Source organism: Macrobrachium rosenbergii, chromosome 13 (genome assembly GCF_040412425.1).
Source record: "Macrobrachium rosenbergii isolate ZJJX-2024 chromosome 13, ASM4041242v1, whole genome shotgun sequence".
NCBI lineage: Eukaryota > Metazoa > Arthropoda > Malacostraca > Decapoda > Palaemonidae > Macrobrachium > Macrobrachium rosenbergii.
The window spans coordinates 54,061,525-54,080,665 of record NC_089753.1 but is presented as its reverse complement, the minus strand read 5'-3'; the positions used below and the strand labels follow the sequence as shown (position 1 = coordinate 54,080,665).

At 37.9% G+C, this 19,141-nt stretch overlaps 1 protein-coding gene across 1 annotated transcript in view; it reads left to right on the top strand.

Annotated features, from left to right (window-relative positions):
• The window catches only part of LOC136845317 (homeobox protein HMX3-B-like), a 39,956-nt gene extending 23,681 nt beyond the window's left edge, over nt 1-16,275 (top strand). The window contains exon 3 of the mRNA XM_067115533.1: nt 13,986-16,275. Within this exon, the coding sequence (XP_066971634.1) occupies nt 13,986-14,653 (668 nt within the window). The 3' untranslated portion in view covers nt 14,654-16,275. The remainder of the gene's footprint in view (nt 1-13,985) is intronic.
• Nucleotides 16,276-19,141: the final 2,866 nt, after the last annotated feature.

The window sequence follows — 19,141 nt, the reverse complement described above, 5'->3', positions numbered from 1 at the left end:
CTTCCATAAACATATCTTCCTATCTTGAACAATGATAATTATTCGTGTTTTGCTTAAATTTACTCCCACTGTCCACATAAACTAGGCAATGTTCGAGGAAAAAACTGTTGCATTACGATTACAACGCACTTTCTAAAGTTACCGATTCGTTTGTTCCAAGACGAATAAACAGTTGAAGTTCTGCCACACATTCACACAATCATATATCAGTTTGCTGTAAAGTAGCGTATGAAGCAAGGGAATTTGCGTCTCCATGTCCGTTCAGTATCTTTCTAGACAAAGTGACGCAAGAAGTCAGAGGAAAGAATTAGGGATGATTGAAAAATTGTGAGAAGTAAATGGGTCATGAATGGAGTGGATATCGGCTGATGTTTGCCAGGTGACACTTTACTACTAAGGACAGTGACGAAAAATGGAAAGATAGAAAAGAAAGTTGAAGGCAAATGTGAGCGAAAGAAATAAAATGTTATGAGGGTTAATGAAAACCAGGATGTAGCAATTAATATCATCATAAACGTTGTTGATTTAGGTATTTAGGATTAAATGTATTGGATGGTGGTAGAATGACTGAAGAAATAAATTACAGAATAGGTAAAGTATAGAAGTTATAAGGGCGAGAACAAACGATCTGAAAGAGAACTGTGTGTTTAAGGAGGCCAAGGCTGAAATGTATGAAGGGATTGCTGAACCAACTCTCCTTGATGGAAGTGCATTGTAGATGTAAAACGCGAGTGAAATAAGAAAGACCGAAGGTGTGGAGGTGGGTTGTTTGCTTACAATATGTGGTGTAAAGTAAACTGAAAGGGTGAAAAGTGTTGAGTTATGCAGAAGTGGTGAAAAGGTTAGGTAAGGTGAAAGGATGAGTAAGAGCGTTAGGAAATGATTCGATATTGTGGCAAGAATGGGTAAAGATAAGATGGAGGAGGAGAGAAAGTCCTGCTTCTAGAAGGCTGCGTAGTTGGAATCAAAGAGGTACTGGAAAGGAAGTTCGCTGCCACTTTCATTCTTTAACTGCTGAATCTCGTTGATGAACCCCATGCCCAGACTATTTCCACAGCAAAAATATTCATAAACCAGAAAAGACGGCACTTTATTAGATTGTTAAATTCCTCCCCCTTTCCAGTATCTTTTCCATTCTATCTACAAAGCACGTTTTTACCACTTCTGGGTTATACATTCTTTCACCAACCAATCATTCCACACGACAAAACCATCTCAAAACGCTCTGATCCATCACTTTACCTAAATGTATCTCCAGTTCTCGCCCCTTCAATTTCTCTTATGCCACATATACCAAGCAAACAATTTATATCAACCACATTAGCATTTACACATCACTTCCATAAAGGTGGGCTGGTTCAACTATCCCTTCAAATCTTCCAGTCTATCGACCCTGCTAACTTCTTTGCTTTACTTATCATGTAACTTAGGCTATCTCTCTTATCATTCTACCATCAGTTATTTCATTACATTTTTATACTAAATACCTACAGAAATCAACGGCTTCCATTTACCCACCACCCATGTTCACATTTATTGCATCATATTTCTAGTTTCCATTTACTCTCATACCCTAAATTTTCTTCGTTTGCGAGTAATTTGAATCATTTTAAACACTCTCACTAGTTCCCACAGTCTACTTTTCACTATCACCAATCAGTACTCCACTACCTGCAAACATCAGCAATTCTCCACTTCACTAGTAACCTAGTTTCTTATCGAACGACTTAGCACTTACTTCGAATGTATTTTTTTACTTCTCGCATCACTCCACCCGTAGATGCGGTGAAATATATCCATTCACAAACACACGCACACATTTGTGTGTATGTATGTGTATATATATATATATATATATATATATATATATATATATATATATATATATATATGTGTGTGTGTGTATGTATACATATATATACATATACAGTATATATATATTTCATTATATCTATGGATGGAGTGATGCGAGAGGTCAAAGAAAGAAAATACATTAGTAGTAAGTGCAAAGTTGTTCGATAAGAAAATGGGTTTTATATTTATATTATATTATATATATAATATGTATTTATTATGTATGTATATATATATATATATATATATATATATATATATATATATATATATACATATACACAGACACATATACACAGACACACACACACACGACGTCCGTGAAAACACTGACGAGAATCTTTGCGTATCACAACATAAATGACCCACGTTGGAATACAGAACATCGCTGAGTTTAGGAGTGGTTAAGGGTTTATTGAATGATACAGATCTCATAAAATGATAAAGCTTTATCGAACACTAAAGACTTCCATATTACTGATGAATGCTAAACATGTTTTACTTACATTACTACATGAGTTGATCAATTCGGTGTACGACCCTGCAAACTTGAAGAGCCCTTTGAGATGCAAGATTGTGAATCATATTTTTTCCGAATTTGTGTTAAGAAAATTTGGTGTACTAATTTGCAAACTTGGAGAACCCTTTGAAATGCAAGACTCTCAATTATACTCGTATTTTTTCCGAATTCCCATGCAGTAGATCGTAGTGACAAATGAACAGAAACTGGTTGACGGGAAATACGCCACAACCAACGTCACAGCTGTGATTGATATTTTGCGTAAAATCTGGCGATACCTGAAACCGATTCATTTATGCCAGCCTTTTATGGGTTTGCCTAAACAAAATAAAAAGGATTAAATTGCTGTCACTCTCCCGTTTATAAATTTGACTTTCTCTTTTCATGAGTTCGGCTTGTTCCCAGAGGGTTATAATAGGATTATTCAAAACACGATTTTTTTTTATTCCAGTTTACGTCTAAAGAACATATTATCTCTGGAGGATAAAATGGCTTTCTCAATCAGTTTCGGAATGTTTGCATAATCTTCACGAAAAAGACTAAAATCTTTCAATTTTGGTGTTTCAGCATGAATCTTCAGTTGCCACCCCCTCTCAGTGAAAGCTCTCTATTTCATAAGCATTTCAACTACCTTTCCATAAAAGCACACCTGGTTTTACAGAGTTGTTCTTTGCAAGAATTCTCATATCATCACTGGTCATTATTAGGAGATGAAATGAAAAGCCTTGCGCGGTGGTCGTCATGATTTTATATTGGTCTCTCCTTTCTCATCGTTTATTTTCTCTCGATCTGAAGGAATTCATTGAATCTGTTTGCTTTTAAGTGTTTAATTTGCCACACAGGGCTTTCCCTCCGTTGTTAAAATTTTGGAGTTTCTCTGCACGTTCTGGAGCACATCTCTCAAAACAATATATTTTAGCTTCATTCATTTTGTAAGCGACGTTTAATAGACAATAGTAAACGTATTAGGGCCTTGATGACCTTGACCTTTTCTTGTCGAATATTTAATTGCCGTTTTCCCTCAGAATTTTATTGTGTTCACTTTAAACTATTTTCATTTCCTGCTTGTGCTTGCTTAACTGCACTAGACCGAGCTTTGACACTAAAATCTTTGCCATCATCTTTGGATTTTAGACTGAAAATAAGATTGGTTTTGCTACTTGTCTTTTTGCAGCAGTCTGTTGGTTTTTTTTTTTTTACCTAATCATATTCTGAGTCCCTTGCTGCGATTGGGAAAATCAGATCAAAAATATTGCTTGCGGCCACTGCATAGGGATGAAAAGAAGTACAATATTCGATGCAGGCTCAAAAATGACATAGGTAACAGCAGAAGACAAAATAAAACGAACTCCCCCCTCTCTCTCTCGCTCAGGACACCCACGCGCTTTCACATAATAGTTGCTTCATAATAAAACTTCTTTTCCTTTGCATTCCCACTTTAATTGCTTTAGCTCACCAGATCCCCTTTTGTAGTGTTTGTGAAATCTTTAGAAGTCTTTACCCTCAAGCGGTCGGTATCTGGTCATCGACAGGACGCTGCTTCTTAAGCAACATTTTATTCCTGAGCAGAGAGAAGTTTCGATATTAAATGTAACGGAATAACGGAATCTTTACGTTCCGTATATACGTACTTGCGAGAGAGTACCTTCCCGGCAAGCAACAAAGTGGTCTATCTGTAATATAAATGGCTTGTTCTTATTCTGGAACATTCGCTATGAATCCCCATCGTGTAACATCTAATAAAGAACTACATATTTATACGAAAGACTTCAGGGCGAAAGAGTGTACCGATGTGGTTCTTGGCAACGTGGGTTTGTTTTCTCAGCATGTACATAATTCCGATTTTGCTTCAAAGCTACCACACGAGGTAAATGATAACAGAGAAAAGGGTCAGAGTTTTTCGCACGAAATAAGTGAGATTCCCACTATTTCGACGGCTATTTAGCTGGTAACTTTCCCATAAATCTTTCTTTATTGCTGAACAGGCATAATTTTGTTGTTGTTGTTGCTACATTAAGAGCAGCCTGTTAAAACATAAGGTGTCGCCACTTTCCATTTCACTGCGGGGGGTTTGCTCTCCAGATATATTTGGAGGATCCTTGACTACCCTTCATCTTATATCATGGTTCGCCTTTTCAGTTCTGGGGTGTTTACGTCCGGGATTCCTGTGGGAATGCGAGTCTGTTTAACTGCAGCCTTTTTGTTTCTATCCTAATGTCTTGTGTGTGTGTGTGTGTGTGTGTGTGTGTCTGAATAAGAGACAGAGACAGGTGCGAATGGGAATATTTCTCAACTTAGAGGACGAGATTTTCTGTCTATCTCTTTCTCTCTCTGTCTACCTGTGTGTGAAACATCGTCGGCCACCATCCCATCTTTCCTTCCCTCGTGTCCCTCCTCCTCCTTCTCTCTTTCCCTCCTCCCTCCCTCCTTCTAGCAGATTTTCGCCCCTGTGTCCATCAAGTTTGACTTCAATCAAGGGAAACGCGCGACTCAAAGCTCCAACAAACGCCCGTTCAAACATCAAGAAATCAGTTTTGTCTGATTTTAATGCACCTTCAAACGGGGCCCTCAGTCGTTTCATTGAGATTGGATGGGCCAAAATAAAACTCCCTCGCGCTCACCATTTTCTCCGACACTTTTCATTCGTCGAGCGAGACCAACTTTTGATGTGTCAATTTGGAAATGGTTCCAAGCTTACAGCAACACACACGGATTCCTCCTCCTCCCCTCCCCTCCCCCCCGCCCTGCCCCGTGCTCCTCCAAATCCTTCCCCATAACCTGGGCCCATACCTCTCCCCAGGCAAGAGCAATTTTCACAAGATTGTTGGCAATTTATTTTCTCCCGACTCGAACGGCAAGAAAATTAACGGATGGCGAGTTAATGAGAGAGAGAGAGAGAGAGAGAGAGAGAGAGAGAGAGAGAGAGAGAGAGAGAGAGAGAGAGAGTTTCTAGAAATGCCATAATGGCTCGTGGAGATATACTGCTCCCTCAGCCTTATGTGCCAGCCCCCCGCCCCCCCGCCTTCCATCCCCCAGCCCTTTCCTTCCTACATGCATGTAAAACAGAGTCGTAAAAATACGCCTTTAATGCAAAGCTGTATAGCCGTTTCAACGACACTCACTAAAATTACGATATATTTTTTCCAGTCATCTTTCCATTGAGCAACAAAAATTTGACGTTTCCTCTCTCTCTCTCTATTTCAGGTCCATTCCCTAAACGATTTATATCGTCGCTCAGGCCAATATCCCAAAGCATTTCAGATCTATACCGAGATGAATATGTATACAAGCGCAAAGACAAAACAAATTCAAGCCTGCCTCTCATCTCTGCTTGTAAGCGCTTTGCAGATCTTATCGCACAACTCGAGCTCCCTGGATTGCTGAAATTGGACTGTTTATCTCTTGATATTCACATCAACATCGCGGGAAAACTCCTTTCAGGATAAATCTTACGGGCAAACCTAAATGAGGAAAGAAACGGTACGGCAAATGTCATGATTTCAAATGAGAGGCGTCACCCACTTTTCTTTGAAGCGCTGCCATCTAAGCCTTGTTGCTTATCACGACCTACAAATGGGGCTGAGGGGAGGGGGGGGGGGAGGGGGATCAGAGGTACACATTTTGGGGGAGGGACCTGCACCAAGGAAGGACCTTGTCAGTCTGAGCGCCCATTGCTGATACCAGAGATAACAGCTCTTGAGCTGAGAGAGAGAGAAAAGAGAGAGAGAGAGAGAGAGAGAGAGAGAGAGAGAGAGAGAGAGAGAGAGAGAGAGAGAGAGAGAGAGAGAGAGAGCAATTTCATCTTATGAGCTGTGTGCAGTGAGAGTTCCCATTTACTAAGGCATGAGGAGCCGTGATTATCTAAAAGGAAACATTTACGACCAGAGTTTAAATATTCGTCCATTGAGAGCGCCGGGTGAAAAATTAACACGCAGCGCATTCATTAAAGACGGCTTATTCATCGCGGAGCCAGATGAACTTGAATCGCAATTAGAAATCCCCTAAATGCCACTCTGACATCAAAGCTCTCGTATTGTGGAGCCCGCGATCAAAAGACAGTTTTCTCTTTTTGAATTTTGGCGCCTTTTCCTTTTGGAGCGCCTCCCACAGCGTGTGATTGGTGAACAATGGGCACTTACACGGATTAATCTGAGTAATGGCAGCAACCCCTGTGTTCGGTTACCCATCGCTCTGCCTTCGACACCAACAAAAATAACAAGCCTCTCTGTCTCGACGAATTAGGACACCGGCAGCACGAATAAGACCATAAGACATTCCTCAAAACCTTCTTGAACATAAACATCACAAAAGATTCATTTAATTTCCACTCAATCTTTTTTTGGTAAGAAGCGAAGCCAATCTCGAAATGGGACGCGGTAAAGGATTGTGTTACACTGGAGAGATTTGACGAAGGTTGTTTAAACTACTACTACCATAACTGCTATTACTTCTGTTCTTACTGCCGGTATTGCCTAAGGCTTAGTATCCTCTAAAATCGTTATTGCAATCAGTGCTTTGTAAAGGAACTTTCTATCTTATATAGAATAAAGGGAAAGACGACTGCGTAACACGTTGTCAAAGCAGACACGGAGGGAGACTTCAAATCATCGGTCTAGACGAAGATGAAGACAAAGCCAGCTGTTGAACATCGAACGGAATTTTTCTCTGTGTTCGCGTTGGAGCGCGCGCGCGCAGTGGGAGGCAAGGTGGATAACAATTGGGGATGGGCGTTTTGACGAAAATCTAGATCAGCATTAATTTTCACGTGCATATGGCATAAGGTTCAAAAGCTTTTTTTTTTTTTTTTTTTTTTTCATTTATTGCCATACCCTAATATAATAATTATGTAAAGAAGCTTGGCGTAATAGTAATAATAACAACAATAATACTAATAAAATAATAATAAGGAAGCTTGAAATAATTACTGTTGGATAGAATAATAAAGACTTGATCATTTGTGGAGGTTGCTGAAAGCGATGAATTCAATTCGGTGAATGGATTAAACCGAATCTCACAAAACCCATTAAGAAGTTAATACCATTTTTTAAACGTCTCGCTAATGAAGGCAAGGCGATGATGATGAGTTAATTATTATAATTTGGCGGCTTAGCTTCAATTGAACTGAAAAAAATATAGGGGCGAAAGCAGGAAATCAGCGGGAAGCGATGGGATGGATGCCTTAGGTAGGTGGAGAGAGATAGAGAGAGAGAGAGAGAGAATTATTACGACCAATACCCGCAAATGCTTCAAGAGAGAATTGAAAGGGTTACAAATGGACTCTAATCTGGAACATAAATTAATGTAAAGTTCGGCCGAGAAAAGGTATTGTCAATCGTTTCGAAATGTCTGAATTTGTTCAGCATGGTCTTTGTAGGTATTGATTCTTCAATGAATAATGTAAGTGTATAGTCTTACATTGTGCACGCGCATGCACTCACGCACGCCCACTAATCACATGCAATAATATATATATATATATATATATATATATATATATATATATATATATATACACACACACACACATGTATATAGATGTACATATACATTATATAATATAATACATATATATATATATATATATATATATATATATATATATATATATATATATATATATATATATATTGGAACACACACGACCACACATATACATAATGCGTGCAGGACAAAGGTGAAAGGCACAGTGAGTTGTAGATGGATTCGACATACTACTGATGATCCTTCTTCTTCTTGGTAAGAGTACGTGCGGCCAAGCTGTGGAAGTTTTACTGCTCTAACGTGGTAGTAACTGGTGCCCTGATTTTCCAGTCAAGCGCCCCTTGCTTGTGGGCTATACATATATATATATATATATATATATATATATATATATATATATATATATATATATATATACATATATATATATATATATAATATATATATATATATATATATATATATAATGTATATGCATTTCTATATATGCAATTTTATATATATGTATATGTATATATGGCATTTTATTGTGTGCTTCAACTAATTGCAACAATATAAGTGAAAAAGATGATTCATGTAGAATTAAGCAAAACAGATGAGGTCAAATCAATATAGATGGCAATGGGTCCACTCAGTTGTTCCATTATCATTTTGTGGAGAACTGACATTGGTGGAGTAGAAGGGAATGAGGAGGAGGAAGAGGAGGATAGGAAAGAGGATGAGGAGTAGGAGGAGTGACGGGAGGTGGGTGGGGGTCAGTAAGAGCCTTGAGGTGGTGGGGTGCCGTTGCTGCTCACATGTAAATGATGTGATACGCGGTGAGCCCTGCCATTGTCCAGTAGCTCTCACCACCCAGAGCTTACAAAAGAGCCCTCGGTGGGAGTCCATAGAGGAAACAGACCTGGGGAGGGGAGGGGAGAGGGGCCTTGTGGTGGAGAGGAGAGCACATAAGCAATCAATGGATAGACACAAAGTAAAAGACGCGAGGTACAAGGAGACGGACAGACGAATCGAGCCGAGAGCAATAACGAAAACTTCGATTGGATAACAAACAGGAAATTCATTCCTGACTTTTTAAGCGGAATATCGAAACGTTTGGAACAAAGAGGAAAAACGTCGATGTGCAATCTACGGCACACGAAAAAACAGAGATAGAATCCTCACAGAGAGGAAGTGCTAAATTTCCGGAGCAATCCACTTTTCCAAAGAGTGACGGAAATTTTACAAGATATTATAAATTTGACAGGGAAACTTTCAACTAGTGTTTCATAGAAATGAGGAAATCGACAGATGACGGAGTCGGAAAAAACTATTTGCAAGACATGCAATATGGGGACTTATTATTTACACAGCAAAATTCTTATCGGTGGAATACTGAAGGGTATCAGTATCTTAGACTTTAAATACAAATAATGAAAAAAGAATTAAATAGAAAACGGGGACTTGTAAATACCGAGATGAAGATAACGAGAATAACAAATGAATGGGATTGACAGACAGGAGGATTAGTTTGAAACAGACATTTATAAAATGATTTAGTCACCATACCCACACACACACATAAAGGAACATGAGCACTGGCACTAACAGACAGACACACGCACGCACGCATTTATAAATAGAAACCGAGGCAAGAACGGAATGGTAACGAGAGTGAATGATGAAGGAAGAGGTAGGCACACATATGAAAAGCAGAAAGGAAAGTAGAAGGGGAGACACTCAAATAAAAGGAAAGAGGGAGGAAGGAAGGGTCCTGATGGGTGGGGAGGGGAGGGGGAAGGGTGATAGAGTAGCCGATGGTGATGAAAAGGCAGATGAAAAGAACATTTTTGAAGGGAGGGAGCTAATGGTGATTGGAGAACAGTTGAGACAGATGAGCCGACACCCAAAAAAAGAAAAAAGAAAAAAAGAGAGGGAAAATGGACTGTAAGTTGAATTGGAGAAAAATGTGTCCAATAGAAGTAAAGACTATATCGGCGGATAAATCAGATCAAAATCTAATCAGATGTCCTAAGAAAAAATAGCTGGGGATTTAGAAGGTGAAATGAGATCATATATATATATATATATATATATATATATATATATATATATATATATATATATACATACACACACAAGTGTGTATGTGCGGGGAATCATTTCGCAAATATATGCAACACATATTTTCGCAAAAGGCGTATTTTAAAATCACTGTACATATGAAATAGGCATAATCATACAGGATCATAACTTCTACTTTTTATCTGGCACTGAAATTACCTGCGATATGTTATCCTTGCAGCATGAGAACTGCTTCGTTTTAGCACATTCATCTTATGATTTTTAGTTTTCTGTAAAATAAAACAAGCGACATGGCTATTTGTCTGCCCGTCCGCACTTTTTCTGTCCGCCCTCAGACCTTAAAAACCACCGAGGCTAGAGGGCTGCAAATTAGTATGTTGATCATCCACCCTCCAATCATCAAACATACCAAATTGCAGCCCTCTAGCCTTGGTAATTTTTTATGTTATTTAAGGTTCAATTTGGCCATAATCGTACTTATGGCGCCGCTAAAGGTACCAACAACACAAGCCACCATCGGACCTTGGCTGAAAGACCCATGGGTCGCGGCTGAGAGTTTCGTGGGCCGTGGCTGAAAGTTTCATACAGTATTATATGCTGTACAGAAAACTCGATTGCGCCGGAGAAACTTCGGCGCATTTTTTACTTGATACTTGTTGCTTTTGGCTAAGCATTAGACTGCTTGCGATCTTTACTTCAAGAAAGGTCATTCTCGTACTGTGCATTTATTTGTAAATAAACTTTCAGTGAGAGATTTGCCAATCAGCATTGTCGTTGATTCGAAACCCAAGCGTGTAGACAAAACTGGCTTCTTTATATATACTGAAAAGCTCAGGGTCAAGCTTTGCTCCGCAAACTTGACCTACTCTAGCCCTGAGAAGGTTCTACCGAAATGTGTTACTGGATGATATCTTGATAAACGATAGTAATGAAACATGCCAGAAACGAACTTCTTTAACGCAATGCTGGATTAGCTGTGTTGAATGGATATGCATACGCTTCAAATACCAAAGATGGGATATCACATAAATGACTGAGATTCTTCATCATACGTAATATTTGCGGACGGTTTGCGCAAGTGCCAACGTCACATACAAACTCCCGATGCCGGATGGAAACCCGATAGCGAAGAGGACATGGAACTTCGCAGTACTTATGCCGAAGCAGAGAAATAACCGAAAGAAGCTTAAATGCATAAAAGGGAAGGGTGGCGGCAGCGTTAAATAATTAAGAGGAAATGGTTCAGAGTAATTACTGGTTGTAAGATGACACGGCAAGAGGGGGAATACGCCATAAGGGAAACTGAAATCCGCTCTTCCTTCACTCGCGCCCCACAATCACAAACGAACGGAGCTGCGCGCTTTTACCAGACAGACAGACAAACATATTCCATACACAGACTCGTCATTTCGTTTTTGCAATCATGAAAGTATAGCTAACTCTTCATACTTAAATGCGTACGTGTATTATATCATATATATATATATATATATATATATATATATATATATATATATATATATATATATATATATATATATATATATATATATATATATATATATAATATATATATATATATATATATATATATATGTAGAATCTGCTGGTCATTTTACCGGACACATATGTAATTCTAATAGCCACAATGCCTTCTTAACTTCTCGAATTCTTCGCTTTTTTGGATGTGCTTGTAACTACGAAGCCGTACATCCAACGCAAGAAATTGAAGACTGTGATTGCCGGTCGCGAAGAATTCGAGAAGTTAAGAGGGCATTGTGGCTATTAGAATATATATATATATATATATATATATATATATATATATATATATATATATATATATATGTATATATATATATATATATATATATATATATATATATATACATGTATATATATATATATATATATATATATATATATATATATATATATATATATATGTATGTATGTATATATACATATAGATATATATATATATATATATATATATATATATATATATATATATATATATATATATATAGTGTGTGTGTGTGTGTGTGTGTGTGTGTGGTTCCCGTAGTCGGCAGGAAGACCCAAGTTTTATCCTGAGCGGGGAACATTATTGAGGCTCCTTTCCTGAAACATTCATTGTGCTCCTGTTGACCTAAGCAGTGAATTATATACTTAGCAGTTAGCCAACTGTGGCGGGTGTTCACAACCAGGATAGGCAAGGGCACGGGACTAGCAACCTCATCCCAAAATACTCCCTGAATATGAAACAGCTAGCACCTTCAGGAGACACCCATTCTAAGGGAAAACGCCACTTACATGAAAATTAGAAATACTTTAATCGACTTCATGAAGTCTTCATTTATCACTTGAGATCTAAATAGCAAAGAAAATCTTAATTGGCTATAAATAATATCCCGCTTAAATAAGAAATATTTTCACAAACAAACTTAGGGACATTTTATTAAAAAAAAAAAAAATCCACCCGCAATACCTAAAAGCCCTCAGAACAATTCATGCAAATAAATCATAGGTAGCATCATCGCTCATGCATTTATCATTAATCTCACTTGCGTTGAAGCGGAATAGACTGAAACAAACATTTAAGATCGAGAAACAATACCTTTATGAGATTTTCTGGAACAATACCAGTGGTATCTCGAACAATCGGTTCTAGCAATATTGCTGGTTGCTGTAGGTCAACCGAACTTTCCGTCATTATATTATTACTGTTGTTTATTTAATTGTTTATATTTTGCCTTGATGTTTCCGTATTTCAACATTTTGTTGGCAACTGGAACCACAGCGTTATTAGAAAGAACATTAGATCCAACTCTTCTGGTCGCCCAGCAAGACTACTGTATATACTTAACACCCCTATTTTGCTACACAAGAGAACAGACTGTTTATCGTAGATGAGCACAATGAAAGTAGAATTATGAGTTTCAAGAAAGCTCTAAATAAATCGTGAGAAGGATCAAAACTTATTCCATTACCTAATGAAACAATACAATTTATGCTATAATTTACTAGGTCTTATGTAGTACTTTTCAAGGAAAAAGGTGGAACCAATCTTACGTCTAAGTTTGACCTGTATTGAATGCCTGTATTCATGACTATAAAGAAAGTCTGGATTTTGTTTAAATGACTAGGTCAATTATAGCAGCTGGCTGGTAAGAGACAAAAATTTACAATTACATTAGTGTGACATAGGAGAATATTCCTACTGGCAAGAACATTTTCTTTTCCCATTCGCCCTCCTGGTATCACTAGGCCAAAGGTTCATCTTCTGCAGTGTTACTTATAAAACCAACTGGTTAGGTTAATCAGTCATTCATATTAACGCTGTAGCGTGCAGCGAATAACTGAGCATAATATCAATTACATATAGTTTCATGGTAACTAGAAAGCGGACTTTGTAGATAAGCTGTAAAGAAACATTTCGAATGTTTTGAAAAACATCAGACGGCAGCATCTATGAATGTCAACCTCGCTCCTAAAACATCTCGGAGAAGACCTTTTGTCCCGAGAGAACTTTTGTGCGTCAATGTTATGTCTACCTGTATGTTGCATATGACACAGGGAGCTTTGAGTCGGGTGCGAACAGCAATGGACCCTAGTGATACCAGGGTCCATTGCTGTTCGCACCCGACTCTAACCCCCTGTGTCATATGCAACATACAGGTAGACATAACATTGACGCATAAAAGTTGTCTCGGGACAAAAGGCCTTCTCCGAGATGTTTTAGGAGTGACGTTGACATTCATAGATGCTGCCGTCTGATGTTTTTCAAAACATTCGAAATGTTTCTTTACAGCTTACATACAAAGTATGCTTTCTAGTTACCATGAAACTATATGTAATCGATATTATGTTCAGTTATTCGGTGCACGCTGCAGCGTTAATATGAATGAATGATTAACTAACCAGTTGGTTTTATAACACTGCAGAAGATGAACCTCTGGCCACCGCACGATAAGCGCAAATTGGTTGTCTGAAATTTGTTTACTATTATATTGAGGGAATATTAATACTGACTTATAACACTTTTCCCCTTCTTCGCCCTCAGGTTCTCCTACACCAGGTCCTGGCAGTCCCCACAGTGAAGCTCCCGTTGAAGTTGTACGATCACGGTCTCCTTCGCCCCTCCCACGGTCTCCTTCACCTCCACCAACGCCCCCATCCCCCCAGAGGGACGACCACCGCACAGGAGACGCAGCAGACAATGGTTCCGGCGGGGGAGCTCCGAATGCCACCAGCGGAACAGGCGACGAAAATGATGAAGACCGCAAGAGGAGGAAGAAAAAGACCAGGACCGTCTTTTCCAGGTCCCAGGTCTTCCAGCTGGAAAGCACCTTTGACATGAAGAGGTACCTCTCTTCCTCTGAACGGGCCGGATTGGCTGCTTCTCTGCACCTGACGGAGACGCAAGTGAAGATCTGGTTCCAAAACAGAAGGAATAAGTGGAAGCGGCAGTTGGCCGCAGAGCTTGAAGCCGCGAACATGGCCCATGCAGCCCAGAGACTCGTTAGAGTGCCCATCCTATACCACGATGGGTCCACTTCCGGTAGTGTAGAGTCAGCCCACACTCCACCTGCGCCCCCGCCGCCCACGTCTCTCTCACATCAAGCTGCCCTTCCTCCTTACTCCCTATATTACCCACCTGTGTCTTCTGGGTATAACTCCACTGTACAGACACCCACGCCCGTTAGACCGACCCTGTCATCTTTGGTGTAACTAATGACAAGCTAAGCTTTCCCCATTACTACTGAAAGATTTCTTCTGTCTAACGTAGCTGACAGCGCCAGTGTCGTAAGAGCTGACAACCGGCCGCTGACAGAACCTTCGGTGGTAGTCCTGATCGTTTTCCTTTAGACATCCCAAACAGAATCCGATTTCATTCCAACCTTCAGTTAGTAATAAGAACCCTCTCTCATGAAAGAAGGAATGACTGAAAGCTCTTACTTGGAGGATCAAAACAATTTCTCTTCTCGTGAAGTGAGTGTTATTATATGCAAATTTTGAATTTGCTCACAAAACTCAGTGCTCGCACCCGCAGAAGAGATTTGCTCCCTCATTCATAGTGATAACTTTCGTAAATACGCGTAAATATGAATTAAGTGAAAATTAAATCAGCGGTGATTCAATTCCACTATCAGCAAAGTAAAAAAGGAACAACAGTGACCATTACTATATCGGTGAGTATCCAAACTTCATGGATTCATCTTGATGCTGCATCTTCAAATTTGCAGGGCAGTTGTTTGAGGAAATAAGACCCCTGCACGTGACAGAACATAATTCCAAAAAGTTGTGATAGGAAAATGACAATGCTTTTAGTTGTACTCAAACTATACCAAAAAAGAATATGAATTAGCGAAACGAATAAGACGTTGAGAGACTGGTCTCTTGTTTCCACATCCTCGAATATCAATGTTAAAATAACACAAAATTACATTGCATTGTATATGTAATGCAGGGCTGACAGGTAACTGGACGTAGGGATATCCTGTCCAAGACAAGTGTCGGTGTTCTTACAGTAAGACCCAGGAAAGTATTATTTGTTATACATGTTGTAAGATTCCTAGTGATAACTTGTACAAATATAATTGATGTAAAGTGTACATACTGAGAAGCTATATTTATGAATTCCTTATTGATTTCTTGAAAGCGGTTTTGTTGGTTTCAAACTGATTTCAAGTGCTTATTTTGTTAGCTTTTTATATTATCAAAACTGTCCACGACACATACAATTCTACAAAGACGCATTTATGCATTCTTGTGTATGTATGTATGTATGTATGTATGTATGTATGTATGCATGTACAAGCACATTCATACATACGCAGTTTTCCAAAACACTGCATAAGAAATACATAAATTCATTGCCTTTATATGTAGAACCACTTATACAAACATCATATGCAGCGCACCAAATTTGTTCCCTCACTATAAAAAGATATTTAATTTTGTAATATGAAAACCGTTAATTTTTACATATGGACCCTTCTTTTCAATTTCCCTCCCTCCCGTAAGAGGAGAAACCCGAAGTTTCATCCCACCCACTTCCTTCCTTCCTTCCTTCTCGGAGCAGACAACTTTTCGCTTCCAGGTGATAGCAGAAGGTGAAAAGCACACGTCCTGCACACTTCTGAACGAAGCCTTCACTCGGTGTTTCGGAGGGTGAGGATCAATAACCACTGCAGATGTTATCATAAAACTTCGAATAGCGCAAATGTAAAGCAAACAAATAATAAAAAAACACAAAAAAGAATATCATCAATATCAGCCAAGATGTAATGTACATATCATTAGTCTAAATGTCAAATTATTTAAAACTGATTATTAAATGTTTGAAATTATGTGGTTTTCTTATTATCCTTTATCACCTTTATGAATCGGGCAAGGATACTGAAAATGCAGGAGACTGGTACTTGGTCAGTGGAAATATAACAAGGGTTTACAAGGCTTAGGCCTTCTGTAAAAGTGCTTAATTAAGCCTGTTCAGCTGTAGAATGATACTGCGATTCAATAAACAGAACAAAATCTTTCAGGTTTCAAACGCTGTCTTGAAACCACCTTGAAATAACAACATACTACTAAACAAGACTTCTAAATAAATATCAATTTATGGGCTGCTTAATTAGGTGACAAGAGATTGTCAGTCTGGAAAAGAAAACATTTCAAAATTACTTTTAATTAAGCCCATACTCAGAACTCACGGTAATGAAGGAATAAGGGTATTTCACAAATATTTTAAGAGGTTTCTCGAGAAACGGTCGGCTTAAGAATAATATCTTACAGAAACCAATAAATAAAATATAATCATCATTAATACTATTCTTGTTTAAATGTGCTTCAATGTGGGCTGGGCGAAAACTAAGCTGACATTCATAAAAAAAAAAATCAAATAATAAATGACTCCAGTCAGATTCACTTGACTAGCAACCAATCACTTGGCAAATAGCAAATACTCTGAATCCGAAATTCTCATACACAGCCGAAGTATTTTGATGAAATTTACAGTTCAAAAATAGGAATACGAGTGCATGTAAAGTCATAAGGCATGAATAAAATGCCATTACATAAGTAATCGTACCAAGATTTGTGGAATATAAAGAAATATAAATGTAATGTAGGATGAATTAGTTTTTCAAGTAGCACAGTACTACGAATGTTATTCAGATATAAAAGAAGCTAAAAGGACCCGTTAAAAATGTTGGTTAGAAAAAAAATGATAGTGAATCTCTTCAGGAACTGGATGGTGATTAAAAGTGATGAGAATTATGGTGGATTGTTACTGTGATTAATGAAAGTTTGAAAATGGCTAAAATACAATGTTAATTAGAACTGAATAATATATGATGTAAGAGAAACCCTTCCGTAGGAATAATATCATATATATATATATATATATATATATATATATATATATATATATATATATATATATATATATATATATGAAATGGAGTATGAAGGACAGAAAGGAAACGCACATAGCCCAGCATGCGAAATTGTGATACCATTAGAGAGAGGTGGAGGAGTTACAAAAATTAAATAGCACGCGAAGTTTAATGAAAGCAATTTTACGTACGTTGAGAGCAGTGTTAGGAATAAATTCTAAAACTGACATTGAGCTAGTTTAGGTGGCATATTCAATAGAAAATGTGAACGCATATGCACTGGTATATATTTAAATAAAATGATAAGATCTAGATGAACAGATACATGTATGTTGTCTCATCTTTATTCTAATAACAACTCGTGTGCACACGGATTTATATTTATTATATATTCACTGGCATAACTTGCACCGTTTCTTACAAATGATCCGTACCTGATTGACTGATGATAGCTACTAAAATTGGCGTCACAACACCTACAGTAGATTATTGACGCCGTAATAAATATAAAAAAGGAAACTAAAAAATAAATAAATAACTTTAAAAGTAGTTTCATATGACAGATATCTAAATATATATATATATATATATATATTATATATATATATATATATATATATATATATATATATATATATATATATATATATATATATATATATATGTACGTATATGCATGTATATAAATGTGTGTGTGTACTGTATGATCATATATATTCACATATACTATCTATACATGCACATATTGCATATGTGTAGAATATAAAATTTATTGAGGATGCCCGCCTCCTTAACAAAGATGCACAACTGCTCCATATTACAATCCTCACCGAGAATTGTAGTGAGGATAAAATGTCCTTCCGTGTCGCGTCCCCAAGACAGGAACCTTTGTCTGAAATTCCCAAGGCTGGGAGATTCGACCAGCAAATGTCTCACAGCCAAGGGCACAATACAGTCACCCCAAGATTGGGATTTTCACAAGACATCAAGAACCCATGAGTGAGTCTTGTATGTCCAATCCTCAACCTGCACAATATCGTTTCTTGTCTCCTTGGCATATGGGGATATGACCAAGGAAACACCGATGACGTAATACTGCGCATTTTTTATTCAGTGCAATATTTTCCTATAGGGACCAACAGTACTCTTTAATTTTCTGCCCTACTATTGGATATACAGTACTCCCGATATGGCGTTTGGAAGGTTGCCTCTTATATCTTACCATGGATCGAAAGACAGATAGATACAGATGTAGATAAATGGATAGACAAATAGACAGACACACAGATAGCTAGACAATTAGAGAGATAGACAGAGTATGAAGAGCTTGAGTGGTTCTGTAAAAGGCTGGCTAGAAAGGACTGCTCTTTTGGTCGTCTTCACAACAGAATCCTCTCAACTTGTTGATTTTCTAGTTGTTTTGGATCTATTTCCAATAAAAGTCGTGAAACATGCAAAGAAACGAATTCAGAATTCCCCTTCCCAGACAGGATTCGAACCTACAGTGGTTAATAGACAGAGGTAAGTGATAACTCACTGCACAACCAATATGGATTAAAAAAAAAAACTACTGGAGCCGACATACAGCCATCGTGATCACCATGATGAAGTGATGTTAAGCATCTTTTGGTTTGCAGGATGACATGTAACAGCCTAAAGGTAACATTTACCTCATTTCTGTATGTAATGAACAGAAGGACTTCTTAGCCACTTGATTTGCTGATGTTTCTCTATACACTTACCATCGAAAATCCTGAAATTTGGAAGGAAAAAATCAAGGTAGTCCTCTTCCCATTTGGGATTCGAATCTACAAGGGTTAGA